This window comes from Cebus imitator, unplaced genomic scaffold, assembly GCF_001604975.1.
Source record: "Cebus imitator isolate Cc_AM_T3 unplaced genomic scaffold, Cebus_imitator-1.0 Scaffold5, whole genome shotgun sequence".
NCBI lineage: Eukaryota > Metazoa > Chordata > Mammalia > Primates > Cebidae > Cebus > Cebus imitator.
The window spans coordinates 6,154,034-6,180,218 of NW_016107320.1; the positions used below are offsets into that span (position 1 = coordinate 6,154,034).

Genomic DNA, 26,185 nt, shown 5'->3' on the forward strand with positions numbered 1-26,185 from the left:
CATGTTGACCAGGATGGTCTCGATCTCTTGACCTCGTGATCCACCCGCCTCGGCCTCCCAAAGTGCTGGGATTACAGGCTTGAGCCACCGCGCCCGGCCTCTTTTCAATTTTTAACATTACCCAAGAGTTAGGCAAAGTACCAAGGTTGGAATGCAAATTTACATAGTGCCTTTATACTGAATTTATCTCTGGCTTGGGAGAAACAGCCCTCTGCCCTCATGAAGATATTAGCAGGTTCACTTGGCCTTCTGTTGTGATTTAATATAGATGCAGAAGCTAAAAATCCAATAAAACCATTGCCATGAGTTTATCTATTATGACATTCTGGCATATGATGTCAGTTTGTCCTAGAAAATTCCAATTTAATTTTTTTGATCTTATTTTCATATATGAGGAGGGGAACTTTTAATATCAGCATATAGGGATGGCCTTTTCAATGTCATTTGAGTTGCAATAAAGGTTTTGAAGGCATACTTGTTTGAAGGCATACTTGTTTTCATGCAAATATTATCTCCTGGCTCCACCAGGTGATAAAACCTTATTAATAAATTACAAAATAGAAAAACACACTATAATAGACTGTATTGGCACATTTTTGATCTTCTCAACTTACTTATTTCCAGTTCTGATAGGTCTTTATTCTATAGATCCTACCTAAAAATGATTTTGTAAGCCAGACAAACTGCATTTAAATTCCTAAAGATACCACAAATTTTGGGGCACAAATGATATAATGAAATAAACACAAAATCAACTTTTGGGGCCCAATAGAGCTGAGATGCTTTCCGTAAAATAATTAAGAATCCAAAGTAATCACACATATAAACAAGTTTATTAGATTGTCAGTGATACTTTGAGACAAATTCAAGTTATTTTATTTTACTTCATATAAACAGAGGAAGGGAGGAAAGTTTTAAACTTCAAGCTTTGTTCAGCATGTGTGCAGTTAGCATCCACAAAAGCACCATTGGGTATGGGAGAATTAGCACCACAGAATTTTAGGACCTAACTGTTAACATGCATCACTGAAAAACTTGGAACATAAAAACTGAGTAGTACGTGTTATGGTCTATTATAAACAATACAAGGCAATTTATGATTTGTTTTCATACAGTACAATACAATCACAATAAATGAGAACCTTTTAAGAACAATACGGGACAAAAACCACCTTGCACCCTGTTAACACTAAAGCAGTTACAGATTTAAAAAAATGTTTCTGGTAAGAGGCAGTGGGTTGAAATTATCCCTCCCCCCCTCAATTTTTAAATTCAGAGTTATATAGTTACATGATCTCTTAAGAAAGTATTTTCAAATCTATATGTCTCTCTACCTCAAGGCTGACAAATGGTGGTTTGAAAACGGAAAAGCTTGATGAATTAAAAAAACAAAACCTAAAAACTGGATAGAGTCGAAAAGTACTTCAATGTGGTGGAAATTATTCTACGTAAGATCAGTTTGGAAATGATGCCAGTGGTGTTGATACTTGTCTTCCTTTCCGTGGAGGAATGTCAAGTACAGAGGCCTTGCATTCATGATGAACTTCAGTTCATTTCTTTCACCGAATGCCTTTATTCTGAGGTGTAACATAAGAGATTTATTCCTTATTCCTCAACTGTTTTTGTAGTATCATGGGGCTGTTCCTTATGCTTGATTTGACAACAGTGAAAAAGGTTGATATTCTCTCTGGATTTGGGATAATTTGTGAGCTAAAGAAAAAATATTAATTTTAATTTAGCAAACATGAAGTTTTCAAGGGTGTTCCACTATTTTCACAGTACAAACCCATAATTAATCTCAATGAAAACCTTTCTGTTAGAAAGCATGTAACAAACCCTCAATTTTTTGTTGTGTCTAGGCCAATTTTGGCATATTTGAAGCTACTGTATAAGAAATGTGTAATAAGGATTGATAGATACAGGTATATTCAGATCTCAATGCATTGATGCCAAGGAAAATATAATTTTACTCACCAAGAGAAGAATATACCTTGAAGCATCTATGCAGACACATGAATCAATCATGTATCTGCCCAACTTCTAATTCTGGAATAGTGATAACAGGGTCATTTAGGAAAAAGTACTCAATTACAGTACGGCAGCAATTTTATGTTGTATATATTTAACAGCAAAACATTTTTGAAAATAGAAATCAGTACTATATGGTAAGTTTACAATTCACCATTTCTATATTTGTAATACATGCGTTTATTTGTCTTCCAAGTTTTAAAAAATCCCACTAGGACCAACATCTTTCGGAACAACAATCTAACATTAAACAAAACTTTCTAAGGAAAATATTTAGCATCACGGAGAGTTGAGAAAAGTCTGTTACTCAGAATCACAAAATACTCAATAGGTCTACACTGAAGATTGTTCATGCCATGACATTAACATACCTTTGGGTTAATATATCTTATTTTTGAAAGAAAACAATGAACCAAATTGAACAACTGACATGGAATTTGTGTTTGGTCTCCCCTTAACAAGGACAGACCTCTGATAAACTGGACTCCTTTCTATATCATGTAATGATAAGACTGTCTGTGAAACTGCATTTACATTTAGTGAAACATTCAAAATTAGAGATGGAAAAATGGCCGCCACAAAGAATGACTTAAAGATAAGTAAACTTATAGAAAAATGTGTTTTTGTAAAAGTGTACTGCTCCTCGAGCAAAAAAGAAAGTGGAGTTTGCTCACTTTGAAATATTTTACTGTTGAAAAAATTTCTTGGATAAAAGCCTATTCCTTATGAGTGTCAGAAAGATGCTAAGGTTTAACTTGAGAGGGTTGAACCCTTTTGAAAAAATTATCCTATGCTTTTTCTGCTGAACTAAATTCCTTGTTTAAATCAGGTACTAATTTTCTGAAGAGGAAACTGCTATACACAGCAGCACATCCATGTTGATGATTTAAATTTGATAGCTCACCAGGTATGGCTGACTTGAGCAAAAAAGAAACAAAGTGATGTTTTAATGTTTTAGAAGTACACTAAAAAATCTCAACTAAAACAAAATTGAGTTATAATGGAATGGCTTAATAATTACAATTGCCTTTACATTTGATCAACATTTCAAGACAAGGTAGTACCAATTAAAAATAAGATTTAAAAATAAAAACTGTCTAAAAATTGTTCAATGAAAAAGCCTTAAAATTTTACACCATTTAAAAATCTCAAATGATTGTAGACCAACTTAGACTAACAGTCTTGTTATCACATATATTTTTGTTATTCTTGAATTTCATTTCTGTATTATTCATTGGTTACATCATGTTAAAAATTTTTCTGTTAAGTTACAGTAGTTTGAATTAATACATTATACTGTAAGAAGCTTTAGAAAAACATATAACTAGGATAAATTTATAAAAGGATAAAGAATAATTTAAGGGATTTTTGACATATTCTATACAGACAAATAGCTAGTTCAAGGTAATAAAGTGCCTTCTTTTCCAGGTAATTAATTTATCATTAAAATATTTTAAGGCTTTATAAGAAACTCAATGCTATCAGAAGTTTGATAGTATATGGAGTTATATTATTAATTAGCATTCTTTTGCAGCTTTTATTTCATGTAATCTTCAATCCATAAGGTATTAATAAATTTTAATAATTAGCAGCTTAAAATTATACATTTGAATTGTCAATTCTGAATTCATTTTGTGGGGAAAGGGAAAGATGTATAATTTCTAAATTCTGTGATCTGTATATAAGACTTATGTTGCTTGTGAACAATATAGTTTATGACGTAATATACAGCAGCCAATGCCCCACAGATAATTCAACAGAGGATTTAATCCCATGGCAAACAGGGCCATCATTTTATTCATTCATTCATATATCCTGCTGTCTTTACATTTAAAATGATCATGCAGGCTTAAACAAACAAGGCCAGAGAAAACCTAAGGTAAATTCTTCAGGTACAGGCACAATGAATATCTTTTATTGCAATAGCTTATGCATAATCTATATTGGTGCCAACATCTAAAGTTCAGCATTTATATTCATCTGTATTTTGCTTCTACTACCCATAGGTGCTTGACAGTAAAATACTGGTAACCTAATAGAATGTACGTGTGTGTGTGTGTGTGTGTGTGTGTGTGTGTGTGTGTATATGTATGTAAAATAGCATATATATATGTGATACCCATAATAATACAGAATTCTGTTTCTTTCAAGTCTTGTCATTTGTCTTTAGGGGATATGGGTATGCTTTAAGCACAGCTATGTACTTAGCTGTCTTGGCAGCTCCAGATTTTAGATAAATTATGACTATATGAACAACCACTCAATTATTTATGACCACTGAAAACTAATTAAAATGTTTGAATATTCTTTTTCGGGAATTTAGTTATTTTTATCAGAAAATTACTAAAATCAGGCGCAAGACTAAGTGATCATGATACCTAAAACATGCTTCTGGTTACCATTGGATTAATTTAAAATGTTTCTTAAAGTTTTTAAAGTTAGAATGAGTTAGCTAAAACTCATTGCAAAGAATGGTTTAAGTTAAATGTTCCATATAATTAGAAAAACAGGAATTACCAGCAGGAAAAAAGTGCTAGTCTTAAAATTGGGTTTGGTTTTGTCTCTAAAGCCTAGCCTAGTAAGAATAATTGCTGGGAATTAGAAAAACAAAATAAAATGGGATTAACCTTTATAATTGCACACTCCTTTACCAAAGTGCCACAAATTACCGAATATTTTTCTAAAATGCACAGTGGTACTTTTCAAACTTTAAAACATGTACAGTTTTACCTTTTTCATATCGGTAGAGTATAGATTCATAAATTTAGCACAAATATAACCAAGAAGATAAATGATAATTTCTACAAACAGTAAAGTCTTAGTTTTTTTTGTGTTAAATAACTGTGAAGAGCCTTTGTGATTATGAGGATTGAAATCCAAGTACTATATAGTCAAAGCATTCCCATAAAACCTGAAAACATCATGATAATTTGTTTAGGCAAATTATAGTAATACTCTGCCATGCAATGCACAGAAGTCATATGTGTTTTCTCTTAAAATAAGAAAACCACACTGGTTTAATTATCCTGTTTTTATCTATTTGTCTACATATGCATATTGTCTTCAATCACTGAACTGACAACATATGTAACAATCGAGGTTTGAAAACAGTATTAAACATTGAGGGTTCTAGTATTAACTGCTCATTCCTATAAGGTCCGGCAAAAATGTCAGATGCATGGGTTATTAATTTTCATGCTTCTACTTCTTTAGTCTAAATAGAAACACTAAAAGGAAATGTTCAGAGATAATATAATGACAAAAGGACAGTAGAGAACAAAGCACCAACATGTGGAACAAATAAAATAATATGCAACTATGTGGAGGTTCTCCATATTATTAAATTTGGCAAATCAGGGATGGCAATAAAAATAAAGATCGCTTACTCATGTAATAATCATATTAATATGTACTTGCAAATAAATGGAATGCACAGAGTGTTCAATTTTAAATATTTTTGTTTCTTCTGAGTGTGAAAAAATTAGAGTTGCCTCATTATAAACTAATATTCTCCCCCACCCTAAAATTCTATTGTTCCGAGGAAAGAGAGAATGTTAAGATTATGATTCTCTGTGACAGATGACCTGGGCTCCACTATGCCATAGGCTAAACTCTGTGGTGTAGTGCCCCATTTAATTACGGTAAAAGCTGGTAAGAACATAAAAGTACTAATGTTAAAATCAGGATTAGGTCATAGTCACAGAACATTAAATAACTGTCTAAATGGGTTCCTTCCTTGAGCATCCGAAACTTAGGTATAAGAATGAATATATAGGGGCTGGGCGCGGTGGCTCACGCCTGTAATCCCAGCACTTTGGGAGGCCGAGGCGGGTGGATCACGAGGTCAAGAGATCGAGGCCATCCTGGTCAACAAGGTGAAACCCCGCCTCTACTAAAAATACAAAAAATTAGCTGGGCATGGTGGCGCGTGCCTGTAATCCCAGCTACTCGGGAGGCTGAGGCAGGAGAATTGCCTGAACCCAGGAGGCGGAGGTTGCGATGAGCCGAGATCGCGCCATTGCACTCCAGCCTGGGTAACAAGAGTGAAACTCCGTCTCAAAAAAAAAGAATGACTATATAAAAGCATCTTAAAGACATGGCCCATTCTATAAATTCAACTTTTGAGGGTATACAGTGGGATATAAATTGGCAACTTCGTCTTCTGAATTAACAAATTTTAAAAACATAACTAAAATAAAAAAAGATCTGGCATAATAAATCACTGATAACTCCCCCAAATCCAACATACTGACAGGTTAGTAATAGGATAGATATTCATCTTATTTAACAAACCTTCCTACAGTTTCTGAGTATTAAAATACAATCCCTTGTTTGTGAATAATAGCCTTGGATAGTTTCAGCATTTAAACATTGGAGAACTATTTCCAATAAACACTGAAATTCTTAATAGAAGCTACAGATTTATAGAAACTTCATAGTATGTGTGATAGTCCAACTATATTTAGCTCATGTAATACCCAAAATAATACAAGATTCCACAATTTTTCTTGTTAATACACGCAGGTATTTTCTTAACTTTGTAAAAGCTAGGCGACTGTGTTTACCTAAAATAGATTTTCCCTGGTAGTGGTCCTATAGTGTTGACATAGATATGGAACATACCTATGAGAGTCATTTCTACCCTATAATTTAATATTGTTTTCTATTATTCAGCTGTTTTGTAGCTGTTTTCATTTCCAAAAAGCCTCACAACTAATTATAACAGCTATTTCCCACTTTATCCCAATAAGCAAGGCAAAGTTAATAAATTGCTTGTGCAGTGGTTGGGCTGCACAGGGTTTATAATAATCTTGTATCTTCTCTGTTCTCTGGGCAGTTATCTAGAAATTGTCCATGTTGTGAGTATCTACTGTACGCTCTTTGGGGCCAAAGACTGGATCTAGTTGTCTGCTATATTATCCAGACCCAGAGAAATAATTAACTCATATTTCTAAGGCCAAATTATAAGGCTTATTTATTCACAGGCCAAATAAATATCTGTTGATTTAAATGAATGAATGAGAAATTAGACTGAGAGAAAAAAGAACTTCACCATAACGGTTTCCTACCCCTAACCCCCACAAAAAGCTGTGCTGGTGTACTTTTGCTTCACCCATACAATGGGGTAGGTAGTATTACAATGTCTTAAATAATAGGGTAGTATTACTCACTTTTGAAATGGCACTCTTGAATTGGGTAGTATTACTCTTGAATAGGGTAGTATTAACTCACTCTTGAATCGCTATGGCAAAACCCATATGATATGTCTTCCAGAGTACCAATGACACAATTGATTATTACTACAACTACTTCTAAAACTCTGAATGAGTCATCTTTACCTTTGCCAAGCATTTACATTAAAAGTTGTGCATCAGGTAGACTATTCTTTTCTTAAGCTAATTCAGGCATAATGAATCAAGGAAATAATCCTCATGGCTGCAATCATTAGCATGAATATGGGGAGTATCAGGGGAATGAAAAGACAGTTATACATAAACACAAAAGGGATCTGGGGACTACTCGTTCTTCATTGTTTTGGAAATTAGAGCAGGAAAGCTACGACCTGTAAAAAGACAATAATTATATTTGAACTATTGAATACTGAGGAGGTAAGACTAGAGGATGTTGAAAGTCTCTTCTAGCTCTAAAATTCTATATTATAGTAACTGGTTCTTCTCAAGATGGGAATCTGTACAGTATTTGAAATATATTTTCCTTTTTTTTTTTTTTTTTAAAAAAAAAGATAGTTAAATCCAAAAAGTGTGATGTTTTGGAGCTCTTGAACAAGTGTATTAAATGTTTCCTTTAAACCACCATTATTCCTTCTTTTGCAACCATACCATATAAAATATTTTATTTTTTGAGACAGAGTTTCTCTCTGAGGCCCAGGCTGCAGTGCAATGGCACGATCTTGACTCACTGCAACCTCCGCCTCCTGGGTTCAAGTGATTCTCCTGCCTCAGCCTCCCAAGAAGCTGAGATTACAGGCACCCGCCATCAAGCCTGGCTAATTTTTGTATTTTTAGTAGAGATCAGGTTTTGCCATGTTGGCCATGCTGGCCTCGAACTCTTGACCTCAGGTGATCCACCTGCCTCGGCCTCCCAAACTGCTAGGATTACAGACATGAGCCACTGTGCCCGGGAGAGATCTCTTTTACCTTTCTAACATTAAATGGATAGCACTATTCATAGTCAAATGGAAGCAAAGACCATATCCTCATTTTTTCATCTGGAAACAAATATTATCAGCAGTTAATTAAAATTAATTACTACAACCAAAATGATAATGAACTGTTTAGAGACTTAATTCACACTTTTGAGCGATTGCTCAAAAGTGCTTATCAATCTTTAGAAGATATATCCTTGAGGCGTAGTATGACAGCACTGCAAGTTGCCCTTCTGGGTTAAATTATACTAACGAGATTCTCTTGGTAATTCAAATGTAACTGCTTTTGTATGAGAAATAAGACTTAGGCCAAATTCCACACTAAAGTAGGTCATGTTAAAGAGAAGATTCATTTCAGTATTTTTGGAATTATCAGAATGAAATATGAACATGGTAAAATAACTTAGGAACTTGAAGAAAAAAGTAAGTATGACAGGGGAAAAGGAAAGCATGTCTATTTCAGTGGTAGGTGAAACAAATGAGAAAAGCGAATGAGAAGTATTTCAAGAACGGTAATAATCTGAAACTTTATCAGTATTCTCCCGTTCTCTGGCTATATTTCTTATTTCTTCAGGGTACCATTTTTTTCCCCCACTGAACTGATATAAGCATTATGGTACTATATGTCTACTCTTTTTCTGGCTGAATAATTGTATAAATATAGAAAATTGGCCCAGCATGGTTCCTCACACCTGCCATCCAGCACTTTGGGAGGCCAAGGTGGGCAGATCACTTGACGTCAGGAGTTTGAGACCAGACTGGACAATGTGGCAAAACCCCAACTCTACTAAAAATACAAAACTTAGCCGGGCATGGTGGTACCCACTTGCAATTCCAAGCTACTTGGGAGGCTGAGGCAGGACAGTTGCTTGAACCCGGGAGGTAGAGGTTCCAATGAACTGAGATTGCCCCACTATACTGCACTTCAGCCTGGGTGACAAAGCAAGACTATGTCTCAAAAAAAAAAAAAAAAAGCCATATTAACTTTTTATAAAAGTAAGAAATGGCTATTGGTATGTGACAATGTTTTGGGATATCTTCGTGCTCCTGCAGCTCCTTGGTCTTGAAGGTGGAGATGGTAAGAATGGGGGCGGACTAGCCAAAGGCCAGCCCAATTCTCTCCTTTATTTGTTGAAGTTCAGCCCCCTTTTTGTTAACTGTAGAATTATCTCGAAAAAGACAATAGCAGAAAGTCAAAATTCACCCTTTAGGTTTGTCGGTACACAATTTACTATGGCTCCCTAGAATCACAGTGTAATCTTTGCTTAAATTTTCTGCCACTCCCCAGAATCTCAATGAATTTTTGCATAACATGGCAAACAATTTAGGACTTTTGGAAGAACAAAAATGCAATCTGGATGGTGCTCTTATTGTATCTACTCATTTCATTTATATAATATTTGCTTGGAATTACAGATCAAAATGAGTTTCTAATAATAAAACTGAGTTCATCAGATCTATATTACATAATTTTAAGAATGCAAAAAAGCTCCTGAGGCATCATCATATTGATAAACAAGTAAAGCATTCTTTCCAGCACATTTTGATAATGGAGATACTATAAGGAGAATATCCTTGACTGGGTACAGTGGCTTATGCAGGTAATCCTTCCAGCACTTTGGAAACCCGAGGTGGGTGGATCACTTGAGGTCAGGAGTTCAAGACTGGCCTGGCCAACATGGTGAAACCCATCTCTACTAAAAATACAGAAATTAGCTGGGCGTGGTAGTAGGCGCCAGCTACGGTGGAGGCTGAGGCAAGAGAATTGCTTGAACCTGGGAGGTGGAGGTTGCAGTTGCAGTGAGTCAAGATCACTCCACTGTACTCCAGACTGGGCAACAGAGCAAGACTCTGTCTCAAAAAAAAAAAAAAAAAAAAAGAATATTCTCAAATGGGATTATTTTTCACAACTAGTTTCTGAAGTCAAAGCAGAACTATAAAGCGACGGAAACAGTAATAGTTTTATGGCTACTACAATTGCTGATGTGAACTCAGGTTCTGTTTTTAGTAATTTAGAGTCTCCCAAAAGAGTAGTTCTTGATGCATATAATGCTAATTAAGGTGAGAGAGTTGTTTGAATGTTAGACGCACTGTCACTTAATATTATATAAGAGGGCATTTTCTCCCCCTGCATTCTTACTGCAGGTTTGCTGCCATGATTTTAATAGTAGTTATGTGTCAATCAAGATATTAAGCAATGATCTGCTTATTTCTTGCCTGTTTTAAAAAAGTATCAGCAATAAAAGGAAAACTCCACTGATAGACTCAACAACATGGACAATCTCGGAATTATTATGTTGAGTGAAATAAGTCAAACAGAGAAAAATACATGCAAGCCAGGCATGATGGCCCATGCCTGTAATCCCAGCACTTTGGGAGGTTGAGATGGGCAGATCACTTGAGGTCAGGAGTTTGAGACTAGCCTGGGCAATATGGTGAAACCCCATCTCTATAAAAAAATACGAAAGTTAGCTGGGCATGGTGGCATGTGCCTGTAATCCCAGCTACTTGGGAGGCTGAAAATGAGAATTGCTTAAGCCTGGGAGGTGTAGGTTGCAGAGAGTTGAGATGGTGCCATTGCACTCCAGCCTGGGTGACAGAGTGAGATCCTGTCATGAAAAGTAAAGAAAAGAAAAGAGAAAAGAGAAAAATAAAAATGCATGCAGTTAACAGGGGATTCCAGAATAGACAAAACTAACCTGTGGTGATAGAAATCTCATCAGTGGTTTCTTTTGGAAGTCAGGGTCTGGGGAGTGTTGACTGGGGAGGGGTACATGGGAACTTTATGCGATGACAGACATGTGCCTTCAAATTCATCAAATCTGACTGAATGATATGCTAAGATCTGAGCATTTCATTAAATCTATCTTAATAAAAATGTTAAAATGCATTACAATGAAACACAATATTCCTCCTGAAGCATCAGAAGATGGTTGGCATTTTCCCTTTTTTTTCTTTTTCTTCATTTCAAAACTTCTCCCTTCAAACCATCACATAGAGAACAGCAAGCTCTGGAAAGGGATTCACGACAAATTCTCTATGGAGGACATGGATTTTCTATCAGGGGCTACCAGTGAAGCAGCAGGACGGCACTAGTAGAAAAAGGAGACTGATGATGCATGTCAAACTTTTCGGTGGGAAGGAAACAAGATTTTACCTTAAGCTGCTTGGTGCACAGTCAAGTGTATACAGGGTCTACTGTACTTTAAAACCATGTGGAATGCCAGTGTCTGGGCACCTAATTTATGACTACCTTACCACTTCAAATCTAAGGGGCCACTCGTTCATCAGCTTTAAAGAGGTTACAGTTGGAGTCAAATATCCAATGAATTCCCAGTTTCCTACAGAAATAACCTTATTACACTATCTGACAACTCTAAAAATAAGTGAGAAAATTCTGTTGGTTTTGAGAAGAAAACAGTAGTGACTTTGACAGAATTTATCCACATGTCATGCCAAGTACTAATCTATAAAATTAAAACTATCATCAGAAGTCAATTATTTCTCTAATTTACTTCTTTTTCTAATTCCAAGTGAAACCCACCAAAGGCTTTTGCTATCCCATATCTACCTATACCATACAAAGACATCTAAAACATATAATTTTACTATTCATTATCATCTCCACCTTAGATTAGAGGGGAAAAAATAAAAACAGTAAGCAATTTCTCTAGTACAATGCTGGGCCTATTGGAAGAACTCAATACATATTTGTTGAATAAATAAATGAATATTCTCATTCCCCTTGAATTGCTATTTCTTACCTCACACAGTGGCTTCTAACTCCACATCACAAGTTCAATATGGTCAAGGAAAAAACATATACACATACTTAATTTGTTTTTTTTTTAAAAAGCTCTGAAACCCCTAAGCCACACATTATTATTGCTACTGCTATTATGCTATTATTAACATAAAAATTGCATAAATATATCTTGACTCAATTATAAAAACAATAAATTGATACAACAGATTCTTAGGTATCAAATTTTCCTTTTAAAAACTCAATTAGTGATACCAAAGGACATCATTTGCCTCTCTAGAGTGAACGATAAAAAGTTTTGCAATCAACAGAAAGGACAGTCATGTGGTGTTTTGTGTAAATATTTCTGAGAGTGAGAGGAATCATTAGTATCAAAGGAAAATAGAGTACTAAGAGCTACATGATAGAAAAAATATAGTTCAACTATGAAAGAGGAAAATCTCAGTATTAAGTTGGTGGTCTGTTAAGAGCTGTTTTATGACAGTCACTGGGGCCTAAATTACAATGGTTCTTTACTATCCTAAAATTGAGGATTAAAGCGTACATCAACTTTCAAAACGCTATTTTTTTTCAGAGTCAAATGACCCGCTAATATAATATTGTAATAGTGTTTTCAACTTGAAAATAAAGAGGTGAGAAAACTCTTCTAGTTGAAGGATAAAAACAAGTATTCTGAATGAAGCCTAGGTAATCTTATTTTGAAGGAAAATCACTGTAATCAGGGAAACAACGCTGAATAGTGGAAGGACCACTTAACAATGTCTAGTTCAAGTTCTAAAATGACTAAATGATGTCAAAGTCATACAAGTATTTTTCCTATCTCTTGTAAAATGAGGGTGTCATATTACCTCCAAAGACCCCTTCAGGCAAAAAATGATCAAAGTCAGTGGTAGAGCTAGACAAGAAAAATGATAGGCACTAGGAAATAGGTGCATGTAGTACTTTTAGCGCTGCAGCAATTGGTCCCTCAATCATGCAAAAAGCCTAACAGTCATCTTTTTTTTAAAAAAAGAAAAAACAAAGCTGTTCTGATTTCCTCCAGGAGTAAAACTATGCTTCGATTTTTTTCCAGTCCATGGATAGTGTATTCATTTTTTTAATGGTGTCTCTCTATGAGTAGGAAATTTTAATTTTGATGGAGTCTAATGTATTGCTTTTTTCTTTTATAGTTAGTGCTTTTTGTTTCCTGTGCAAGAATTTTTGCCTGCACAATTGTACACACTTTTATATTTGACTAAAAACAGTTTTGTGAGATTACAAGCAGCCCAATTCCCTTGCCTCTGCTACACCTAAAGGTTCCTATGGTAAAAGGAGGCTCCCTTTGAATTTTGCATAATTTTGTTACACTTTCTGGGGAACCATCCATTTCGTGGGTTGGGAAGAATAATGATGTTAATTAATATTTTTAAAATGCTTAGTATGTGACACTTTGTTAACAGTTTCATGTACCTGAATGCGTTTAATTTTCTTTCTTTTTTTTTTTTTTTTTTGAGATGGAGTCTTGCTCTGTTACCCAGGCTGGAGTGCAATGGCAGGATCTTGGCTTGCTGCCACTGCAACCTCTGTCTCCTGGGTTCAAGCGATTCTCCTGCCTCAGCCTCCTGAGTAGCTGGGATTACAGGTGCGCACCATCACTCCTGCTTAATTTTTGTATTTTTAGTAGAGACTGGGTATCACCATGTTAGCCAGGCTGGTCTTGAATGCCTGACCTCAGGTGATCTGCCCACCTTGGCCTCCCAAAGCTTTGGGATTACAGGCATGAGCCACTGTGCCCGGCCGCATTCAACTTTCTTTAAGAGAATTCTGGTTGACTCTAGGTTCTGTGCGGGCAGGGAACCTTAGGTTGGGTTATCAGTACAATCCCCTGGACTTTAAAGATTGCCCAGCACATAGTAGGTGATTGATAAGTATACAATGAATGCTCAATGAATAAATTCTTACAACTCTATACAGTTACATAAATTGACCCAAATTACACAATAAGTGACAGAATTTGGACTTGAACCCAGGACTGGGTGACACCAAGGTCTGTGCTGTTTACACTTTATACTAGGCCACTGAGATTGCCTGATAACTTTAGGGGATTCAATACCTAAAAATACAGCTGAAATTTCTGCTATTGCTTAAGGAGGTAGAGGAAGTGGATTAAAGTCACTGTTTTCTTCTCCCAGCAAAAGGGAAGCGTTGAACTCCTATTAAGCTCCTCTTTGATAATCTTAGCCATATTGATCTGCCTTTTATATTTATAACTAAATGATAATTTGCGTGATTTGTGCAGATTAAGCCAATCTGAAACTTCTATGGCCATAAATACAGAAACAGAATAATCTGGCCAGGTATGGTGGCTTAAACTTTTAATCCCAGCACTTTGGGATGCTAAGGTGGGTGGATCACTTCAGGTCAGGAGTTTGAGACCAGTCTGGCCAACATGGTGAAACCCCATCTCTGCAAAAAAAATACAAAAATTAGCCGGTGGCATGCACTTGTAGTCCCAGCTGCTTGGGAGGCTGAGGTGGGAGAATCGCATGAATCTGGGAGGTGGAGGTTGCAGTGAGCTGAGATCTCGCCACTGCACTCCAGCCTGGGTGACAGAGTGAGACCCTGCCTCAAAACAACAACAACAATAACAAAAAACAGAATAATTCAATCTGCATGTAAGAATTCAGAATTTAACCTGTTAGTTCCTCAGTGATACTACAAAACCGTGGTTCACTGGGAATGTCAGGGAGCAAAGTCATTTACTTAATAGCAATTCCTAGTTAACAATATGCTTTTAATCCTATTGAAATGCAAATATATCTAATATGTATTATTTTGATTTTCTGCTTTAATAAATACAATATAATGAACATGATTAAATTCTGCATGTGCAAATGAGAATACTGCAGTGCTCTAGGGCCTTCACTGTCAACAATCTGTAATCACGGTACTGATGCAGACGAAGATGAGTGGGATCCTGAGTTGGTTTCATAAAACCTGGATCATTCCTGTCAAATAGGTTTCTGAAAAAGTCTGCCTCTAACTTATCATGTGTTCATTTACTTCTTGTTCATAGCATGTAGGGAAAACCGGCCTAAGCAACATAGTGAGACTGTGTCCACAAAAAATGGAAAAAAATAGCTAGGTCTGGTGGTGCTTACCTGTCATCCCAGCTACTCAGGAGGCTGAGGTGGGAGGATTGCTTAAGCCCTGGAAGTCAAGGCTGCCACTGCACCACTGTACTCCAGACTGATCTTATCTCAAATAAAAAAAAATGCAGGAAAAAGATTTACTTGATGTTTAATTAACTAGACTTATTATGCAAAGAAGTAGTTTTACCTCTTAAATCCTCTAAACAATATTAATTTTGGAGGGCCATTCTGCAATGCAGTGCCACGAAAAGACTTGGGTTAGATGAGGAAAGGTCAAGTTCTGGAAGGTTAGCTAAGGTGGGAAGCTTAGGCAGGGGGTCTTAAGCACAGAGGACAAAGACTCAGAGTTTGAGGCAGAGGCTGAGGTTGGCAAGGAGTTGGTGCACAGACATGAGCACCAATGCAATGAGTAGCCAGGCCGTCTGTCAGGGCCAAAACCAAGAGTTTACTGAGTGCAGAATTGAGCCTAAAAATGTGATGAAAGCAACAAAATACCTAGAATGCATTTCAAAACACTCTTTAAATGAGCTATAAACATACATGCTTAATTTTGTCAAATTTTGATTTTAAGTTTACCACTTTAAATTTCTATGTTACTATTACTAAGGCTACAATGAGCAATGTGCTTGTTAAAATCCTAGTATTTTTATTAGGCAGCTAAGTGACTACAGCAAATCATTTCACCTGCTGGGCTTTGGTTTTCTTCATCTGTTAAGTGGGGATAGTGATATTGAACTAATCTAAATCAGGAGTTTCTTCAGGATAAAATGAGGTATAATACATAAAAGAACTCGGAAAACGATTCTAACTTACATGTAAAATATTAGAATTTAAAATTACATATTCTTTTTACATTTAATTGAATCAGAAAATATTTCATAATTAATGACCAGTTATGGAAAAACTTTCAGGACACATTTGTACCCATGATTAACTGAATTTATCTATTAATTGTCTTCATTGCAATGTCTATACAGTGAAAATTATTATGCCTGTGGATTTACTAACACAGTTGTGTTGGCTAAGACATTGGTGAGATGGTCATCATAGCTGAAAACATTGATGGATTTTTGTCAGTCCAAACATATGAGGAGAAAAAGAATTTGTGATTATATTGTATATGCAATGAGAATGAAATAAAATTAAAGTGAGGATGAATACAAAAGCCTGGGGCAGGAAGGGCTAACATGTAACATGTATGTAACTGCTCCTTGCTTTCCTCATCTAACTGCCCCATCAACATATACAAATCATCACAGTCTTTTACCATGGGCTTGAATGGAGCTTCACGATCATCCCCAACCTAGGACTCAGGTAGTCATTACCACTTGAACACAGTGGCACATGAGATGAAACAGAATAGTTACTTTCGGCCGGGCGCGGTGGCTCAAGCCTGTAATCCCAGCACTTTGGGAGGCCGAGGCGGGTGGATCACGAGGTCAAGAGATCGAGACTATCCTGGTCAACATGGTGAAACCCCGCCTCTACTAAAAATACAAAACATTAGCTGGGCATGGTGGCGCCTGCCTGTAATCCCAGCTACTGAGGAGGTTGAGGCAGGAGAATTGCCTGAACCCAGGAGGCGGAGGTTGCAGTGAGCCGAGATCGCACCATTGCACTCCAGCCTGGGTAACAAGAGTGAAACTCCGTCTCAAAAAAAAAAAAAGAATAGTTACTTTCGTCCTATGACATCAAAGCAGATTTGGAATGATGAAGACAGAATTATTGTTTAAAATAGTATCATCGTATTTGTCTAACTCTGCATCAACAATATATATTTTGAGCACTATGACAGTGTGTAGATACTCATCTTTAAAGAATAAATTGTTAAAGGGAAAATAATATATAGCATTTTATATTGGACAGTTTCAAATACACTTCCATATACACCAACACACTGTCTGGCACATGGCAGATAATCAAATGACTGAACATCTGTTGAATGAACAAAATGATACTGTAATCAAGCTCCAAAAGTTCCTTGGAATCAAATAATTTTGGGCATGGCATACTTAAAGCAAATGGCAGTGAAACAGTTGTCTTTCGTAAGTTATTGTATCCCTAGTCCCTAGCAGAGAGCTTAGCAAAAAGTAACCACACAATGTTCATTGAATGAGTAGAGGAACTGCATCACTTATCCCAGTATCACTTATTCATTAAGCAAGGGAAGGAATATTTCTGAAATCAAATTTAGGGTGTGCAGGCAACAAATCATCCCTTAATTTCTGAGTCATCTTTGAAATAAAAATGACACAGCAAAAAATTACCACTTTCATTAACAATTGTCACCATTTAGATTTGCCTGTTAAGTACTGTGATTCTGAAGCAACAAGATTTCAAAGACAAAACAGGAACAGGAATACTGGTGACTGAGTGAAAAGAGATGATCTAAGTAATCAGCCCAGTGCAAGGTGGAGAGGAGAATACAAAAGAGGAAGAAACAGTCTCTGCTTTTAAACTTAAATTCAAGTTAAGGAGATAGGATTTTTCATATGGGAAACTTAAGTTTAAAATATACTCTATCAAGTTTTAGGTTTTGCATCTAAAAAAATCTCTTGGAACTGGAAGAATTGCCTATTTAAAACTTTTGTGTACAGGGCCAAAAGATAAATCTTACTGATTATATATATAATATATCACAATCAACTAGTTTTTGTGTTAGTTCCAAGATAATTTTCATGTAAAATTAAATGGCAGGGTAAAAAATGGAACTGGGCAAATTAGGCAGAGAAGCAGCATACTGCAACACTGTAAAGTGGCCATAACTAAATATGAACCATGCCAAGAAGGAAAGGATGGTCAATAAATGTCAGATGAGAGATGAAACCAAGAGGAGTGGGAAGAAAATGAGAAAAGGCCAAAGAAGATAGAAACTAACTTTAAGAGAAGTTTCACTGACGTCAGGGATATAGAAATTGAAGGGGTTCTTAGAGATCATCTATTCTGATCCAGTTCCCTCAATGTATGGACAAGCAAGCTGGGGTCCATAGAGGTGAAATGACTTGCCCCCAGGCCCAGCTAGAAGGCACAGATCCAAGGCTTCTGAAAGACAGCTCAGCTCCTCTATACTAAACTACTGCACACCATGAGGTCAGCAGGAATACTGCAAGGATTTTTTTTTTCAAATTTACTGCATGATTGAAATAGTAGTCCAAATAATACACAACTTTTTTTTTGGCTACATTAATTATAGCATAGATAGAGTGTGTAATTTAACATTCACATTCACTTTAGTTTATAGTTATTTTGTAATAAATTTACTAACTAATCATTTAGAATTGAGTTATTAAGAATCTAAGAATCAAGTTCTGTGTTTACCTAAGGTTAATTTTTTTCATATAAAAATATAAAACATTTGCATCAAATAAAATGTAGATTGTATTTAATATGACTCAAGTCAGATGCAAATCACCTTAAAAGAGGGCTTGAATTACAGCTTGGTATGCCATTAAATATAATGGGTCTTGGAAAAAATGAGTCAAACAATAAATGGTGATTAACAAACTAAATCACACGGTTATCTAGTAACCCAAAAACTCCCTTAAAGAGGAGTACAAGCTTAATAATGCTTGAAGAACAATAATGCAAACTAAACTTACTATAAATCTTACAGGCTTCTTCATTCTAAGTAAATTTAATATAATAATTGATACATTAGGTAAATGTTTATGAAATAAAAGCTCAGAACTTGGGGAATTTTTTTGGGCTGGAATTCATTGTACTATATACAGGTTCCTGGCTAGGTGTGGTGGCTCACACCTGCAATCCCAGCACTTTGGAAGCCTGAGGCAGGCAGATCAACTGAGGTCAGGAGTTCGAGACCAGCCTGTCCAACATGGTGAAACCCCATCTCTACTAAAAATACAAAATTAGCGGGGTGTGGTGGTGGGTGCCTGTAATCCCAGCTATTCAGGAGGCTGAAGCAGGAGAATCACTTGAACCTGGGAGGCAAAGGTTGCAGTGAGCTGAGATCGCACCACTGCACTCCAGCCTGGGCAACAAGAGCAAAACTCTGTCTCAAAAATAATAAATAAATAAATAAATAAATAAATAGTAAAATAAAGGTTCCTACTGGCAAAATATGGGGTGATATGGTGAACAATGAGGAAAGATCTTAAATAGTGAGGGGAGCACTGAAAACAAAAAAAGGTAATTGCCTGGAACGTTACTGAATCAGCTGCAACACAACTCCTTCACTAAACCTTTTCAACTCAAGGAATATTTTTTCCCCCAGAAAATATTTCTAATTTTATAATGGAAATCAAAGGAAAAATGAGATTCGATAATACCAATATGTTGCAGCAGATCACTAAAAAATTCTAAATTATTCCAGATTATGGAATTATTTAAAATGGTTCAATACAAATAGCATTTGTCTGAAAAACTCGTAAGGTTGCATTGATATAAACTGTTAAATTCACAAAATGAAGACTTAGGATTATCATTATCCAAGAGTCATGATCAATCAGTTTTTGTGCTAGTTCTAATATAATTTAGGCCAAGAAAAGACAGATTTTATTTTTTTTTCCCTATGCAAGATCATAAGCAGCATACTCATAATTACAGCATTTTTGGTTATTTAGATGTATATTGCTTAGAGAACTTTCACCTTTTTTTCATTTCTTAAAAAAATTTAATAACGAGCAAGTAAAATGTTTCAAAACAAAACTTTTAAAGACTAAGAGTTTAAAAAATGTATTTTTCTGTCCGGGCGCGGTGGCTCAAGCCCGTAATCCCAGCACTTTGGGAGGCCGAGGCGGGTAGATCACAAGGTCAGGAGATCGAGACCATCCTGGTCAACAAGGTGAAACCCCCGTCTCTACTAAAAATACAAAACATTAGCTGGGCATGGTGGCGCGTGCCTGTAATCCCAGCTACTCAGGAGGTTGAGGCAGGAGAATTGCCTGAACCCGGGAGGCCGAGGTTGCGGTGAGCCGAGATTGCGCCATTGCACTCCAGCCTGGGTAACAAGAGCGAAACTCCGTCTCAAAAAAAAAAAAAAAAAGTATTTTTCGGGTTGAATATTTTCTTACTGCCAAAGATTTTGAAAATAACATTTGAAACTACAGGCACTATATCTTGGCCGGGTATAGTGGCTCATGCCTATAATCCCAGCACTTTGAGAGGCTGAGGTGGGAGAAATACTTGAGCCGGGGACTTTAACACCAGCCAGGGCAACATAAAGAGATGCTGTCTCTACAAAAAATAAAAATGCAGCCAGTTCATTTGCAGAAAAATACATTTCTATTTTTTACCTAGTTTCTCCCAAATTGTGTTTCTAATAAAGCTGTTTAAAGCTAAACAGTTTTATACTGAATAAGCAAAGATTATGAAATCATTTTGTAATCTGTCAGTTCCAGAAAAACTTCCAATCTACTACATAAGTTATAAAGTATAGGTTATGCTAAAACAGTCCTAGAATGTACATAGGAAAAAGCCAAGGAAATTCTAGGATTTAAGCTTAATTGCCTTGGTAACTCTAACCTTAAACCTTCAACAAACAAATAAAATAACAAACCAGCCAGGAAGCGTAAAGTGAGTTCCATAGGTCTCAAGAGGAATAAAGGCTTACCTCCCCTCATAAATCACCTGAAAAGCTTCCAGGATAAAATACCTTCACTCAAAGATTATAAGCATATCTTATCTTAATAGAAGAACAATTGCTTTGTAATTGTAAATCTTTTTGCCTGTGAGAATTCTAAGCCAAGAGATAAGGCTTATACTTGGGGAGCTAAATAGCAATAACTGTAAACCCATTACGGATGGGAGAAGGGTTAAGAAAATACCTTGCTTATTTAAAGAAAAGGGTGAGAATAAAGTGTAATGGTAGTTGCCAGGGTTTGGGAAGGGAGGAACATGGGAAGTTGTTTAATGGATATAGCTTTTCAGTTTTACAGGACCAAAAAGTTATGGAGATTGGTTGCATGACAAAGTGAATATACTTAACGCTACTGAACACATTACTGAACACTTAGAAATGGTTAAGATGGTAAATTTTATGCTACGCAATTTTTTTTACTGCAATCGAAAACAACAAGAACAACAAAACACCATCACCAGAAGTGAGGCATTCATTCAAAGATTGACTAAGGCTATTTTTTTCTACTCCTGATAAATTATAGCTTTATACTGTACATATATTAAAATAAAGAGGTTGAGAAATGTCCTTTGAGACTTAAAGAGTCAACTTTTGAGACTGAAAGACCAGTCGCTTAGCTCCAAAGACTGAATGTTTGGTTGTGAAATCCAGAGAGTATGAAACCAGTGGACTGACGTCAAGTAAGACCAGACGGACTTAGAACTTGACTTTAGGAGTGTGTGAGAAACTGGCATTTCCAGTAATCACTGCCTAGAAAGCTAGGCAATATGATAGTATACAGAATTTTAGATTAAACACCTGGATTTATGCATTTAGGCTTTCTGTGTTTAAAATGAGCCCTAGTAGGGTGTAGTGGCTCATGCTTGTAATCCAGCGCTTTGGGAGGCTGCGGTGGGAGAAATACTTGAGCCCAGGACTTTCACCAGCCAGGGCAACATAAAGAGATACTATCTCTACAAAAAATAAAAAATTAGCCAGTTGTGGTGGCATGCGCCTCTGGTCCCAGCTACTTGGGAGGCTGAGGTGGGAGGATTGCTTGTGCCTGCGAAGTCAAGGCTGCAGTGAACTGTGATTGGGCCACTGCACTCCAGCCTGGGTGACAGAACAAGACACTATCTCAAAAACAAACAAACAAACAAAAAAAAAAAACAAGACCGGGCGCGGTAGCTCACACCTGTAATTCCAGCACTTTGGGAAGCCAAGGCGGGTGGATCACTTGAGGCTAGGAGTTTGAGACCAGCCTGGCCAACATGGCAAGACCCTGTTTCCACCAAAAATCCTGTAGTCTCAGCTACTCAGGAGGCTGAGGCATGAGAATCACTTGAACCTGGGAGGCAGAGGTTGCAATAAGCTGAGATCACATCACTGCACTCCAGCCTGGGCAACAGAGTGAGACTCTGTCTTAAAAATAAATAAATAAATAGATAAATAAATAAATAAACAAATAAAATAGAGCCCTGGATACTGCTTATTAATATTGTAAGCAAAAAAAATCATCATCCCATGGTGTCATGACTGATGGTATTTAAAACTTAAGCACTTTCTGTTGGAAAAATGATATGGAAGAAAGAATGCAAGTCTAAGGTCCACAGTCTAAGTCAATGACAAACAGTGGCTTCCAGGCCACTTATATCAGAATAAGTAAGACAATGAAAAATGCCAATTTCAGAACCCCTCTCTGAACCAATCAAATCAGAGTCTCTGGGTATGGGGACCAAACCTACATTTTTATTTAATACACTCTGCACACTAATGTTTGAGAATCACTGGACTAAACTTTAAAGGGTGAAAGTGCTGTCATTTTAATGGAGGTTAGAACTCATTAGAAGCAAATGCAGAGTTTAATGCTTAAGAGTATACTTGATGACATCATCACGGCCATCATTCTAGCTCCTAAAGAGGCATAGTGCAGATTCTCTGCTCTTTTAAATGAGGGATGACCAAAAGAAAACAAAAGAGATTCAAATAATCTCTTTCACATATTAGAAGGGACACATTCCAGGTGAGTCACATGGTAGTTTGTGCTGCAACTGCCAGCCATCTGGCTAAGCTTGACATTTTTAGAGCTACAGTAACTTTTATGTCTCTAAAGCAGCAATTACAAATAGCAAATATTTGGCATGAATGCTGTTTTTTCCCTCTCCCTGCAGATAAGAACACAGCATTTTAGGGCAGCCAATCAATTGTAGATACAAGCGAGATGAAACCAATTTGCCACCTCCTCTCCAGGGACAAGGAAAAGGTGAATAGGATTGAGATCTCTTTCAAAAATTTTTTATATGTAAAAAATTGTATATATATGCGTGTGCAATATATATGCTTAATATATATTATACATACTCTATGAGAGACTTTACATATATTTTACATATATATATATATATAGAGAGAGAGAGAGAGAGTGTGTGTGTGTGTGTGTGTGTGTGTGTAATATTTATGTGGAGTAGTAAATTTGTTTAGCCAAATATTTAGAAATGTGCAATATAGTTAATAGATATTGGGGTAATAACATTTAAACCTACTCAGATCTCTCCATAAAAGCCCCTATTTGCTCACTTGAAATCTGGAAATGTTACAGTATCACAAGAAAGCACAGATGATTAGAAGAGTAATAAGGAAAAAGTGGACACTACCAGGGAGAATCGAGTTTCATATGAATTCATAAGGTCCTGAATTTAGGTATCATTGCATTTGCAGCAATAATGAACCTACTTGAAAATTTGTCTAAAACAAAAAATTTAAGATGAAATTAGCAAACGATATTGCTTCTTTCCACCTTAATTAGCAGTGCAAGAAAAAATGGAGAAAGATATTATAGATGCTTCAATCTTTAAACAAAATTTAATCTGAATTTTTATAGAAAAAATTTGATAATATCCAATAATTTGGTTTTCCAATTTACCCTACTGCCTCTTATGTCTTTCTAAATAAACCTATAGCAGGTACTTTTGAAATAGCACTATAAATACTAAATTTATTCCTTCATATAATCTTTTTTGAAAAAAGCTTAAAAGGGAAATTTTCTTTGAAAATTATAAAAGGTAGACTTAATTTTGCAGAATAAATTTCATAAATACAATTTAACTAGTCATTTAATTAATAAAGCTCATCAAAAGTTAAAACCAATTCTTACATTGTTTCGTGATAACAAGGGATGGGAAGAACATTGTTTTTCTTTATATGTTTTCACAATAATATTTGAAAATTTGAAATCACAGTTCTTTATCCAAACTGGTAAATTAACAGAAGGCCTGAAGGCAAAAGTTCCAATGATTATTCTCAACAAATTCTGAATCCCTCAGAGCAGAGAAGAAACTTTGAGCCATAATGTTTCACCTTTTCTGATTTATTAATTCCCTTTATGCATCCCACATTCAGTGTGTGTCTAGTCTCTGTCTTAAGTAATTCCAGGAACAGAGAAGTCACACAATCCTTGAAGTCTGCCCTAATGTTGAGTTGAACTCTACTATAAATCTATTCTGTCTGAAGCCTACTCAAAGTATAATTCTAACATTTAATTTTTTAAATCTTAAAATTTATCTTGTGGCTATGATACAAATGAATAGAGAATTTAAAAGAAAGTTACACTGCCTATAATGATCCATTTGAGTTTGTGACTATCTCCGTTATGTCAGCAGTTAGTTAATCATTTTCACAATTAGGAACTCATTCAGTGTTCTGGAATGCTAATCATTCAAAGGTAGTAGCTGTTAAGAGAAGTCAATGAACTTGCAGAACTGCCAAATGTCTATGTATGAATTAATTTAATACTTCAATAAGATGCAATCCACTAGAATGACAGCATTAAGGTTTATATATATAGATATTATATACATTTGGATATTACATGGTTTTATTAATTTTGATCTACATATTAATTATAGTACAGAATATCTACAAGGTTGGCAAGCATAGAATTGTTTAAAAATATATTATAGAAAATGGAATTGATGAGTGTTCAGAAGAAACATCTTTATATACATATATATATATATATATATATATATTTTTTTTTTTTTTTTTTTTTTTTTTTTTTTTTTTTTTTTTTTTTTTTTTTTTTTTTTTTTTTTGAGAGGGAGTCTTGTTCTGTCACCCAGGCTGGAGTGCAGTAGCTCTAGGCTCGCTGCAAACTCCACCTCCTGGATTCAAGCGATTCTCTTACCTCAGCCTCCTGAGTAGCTGGGATTACAGGTGCTTGTCACCATGCCTGGCTGATCTTTGTATTTTAGTAGAGGTGGGGTTTCACTATGTAGGTCAAGCTGATTTCGAACTCCTGACCTCAAATGATCTGCCTGCCTCGGCCTCCCAAAGTGCTGGGATTATAGGCATGAGCCACCACACCCACCAACATCTCTAATTTTAAAGCAATGGGTTCAATTGTTAATCTAAAGAAAAGTATTGTAGGCCAGGTGCGGTGGCTCACGTCTGTAATCCCAGCACTTTGGGAGGCCAAGGTGGGCAGATCACCTGAGGTCAGGAGTTCCAGACCAGCCTGGCCAACATGACAAAACCCCATTTCTACTAAGAATACAAAAATTAGCCCCATGTGGTGGCACACACCTGTAATCCCAGCTACTTGGGAGGCTGGGGCTGGAGAATGGCTTGAACCAGGGAAATGGAGATTGCAGTGAGTAGAGATCGAGTCACTGCACTCCATCCTGGACAACAGAGTGAGATTCTGTCTTAAAAAAAAGGACTGTAAACACCCTACAGTATATATAGTTCCTCCATTCTATACGTACAGAGAGGATACAGAAAGATGGTATAAATAGTATATGCTTTTAAAAGAAATTAGTTTGTTTCTCGCCATTTATATGTCTTAAGAGATAATTAGCATTTTCAGCTCTAGCCTTTAAATTCTGTTTACTTACTGTATTCTAGTAATTATGAACCATTTGAGCTACATGGTGTATGTCACAAAATGGAAAACTAAGGGACTAAATTACTTCCAAGGTCTTTTAAGACCTAATATTTAATAGTCATTAAAGTATTAATAATTCTTAGAGAAATTTCTTTACCAACATTTATATACCATAATTATATAATGAATTAAAAATATGCATCAGCCTCCATATATTAGAAAGGTAAGCTTTTCATGTGAGGCTTCATAACTGTTAATTCCCATCAGATTTCTCTCAAGATAGCTGTTGAAAAATGAGAGGAAATCATAAAGGTTATTAAAAAGGGAAGACAATAATTTTTTTACAAAACTCTGGTCAACTTATTTAAAAAGCTGCTTGTTTCAAGATTTGTAAGCTTCTCAAGGCAGAAGAAGTAGTAGTTACCAGAGTCTTCCTTCTACCCAGATACTCTAGTTGTTTTGACTGAGGTTTTCCTTCACTATCTTTTGTAGCTAAGGTAAAATCTCATCAGGCGAGAGCAGTGGTTCTTCAAGTGGGGTCCCCCTAGATCAGCAGCACCCACTCTCCTTGGGACTGTTAGAAATGTATATTCTTGGTTTTCTCCCCTCCTCACCAGTCCTATTGAGCAGAAACTGA

At 36.0% G+C, this 26,185-nt stretch overlaps 1 protein-coding gene and 1 pseudogene across 1 annotated transcript in view; both read right to left on the reverse strand.

Moving 5' to 3' along the window:
* The window catches only part of LOC108309184, a 10,394-nt pseudogene extending 8,857 nt beyond the window's left edge, over nucleotides 1-1,537 (reverse strand).
* The window catches only part of PURG (purine rich element binding protein G), a 37,611-nt gene continuing 12,237 nt past the window's right edge, over nucleotides 812-26,185 (reverse strand). The window contains exon 3 of the mRNA XM_017536026.2: nucleotides 812-1,710. Coding sequence (XP_017391515.1) covers nucleotides 1,606-1,710 — 105 coding nt within the window. The 3' untranslated portion in view covers nucleotides 812-1,605. The remainder of the gene's footprint in view (nucleotides 1,711-26,185) is intronic.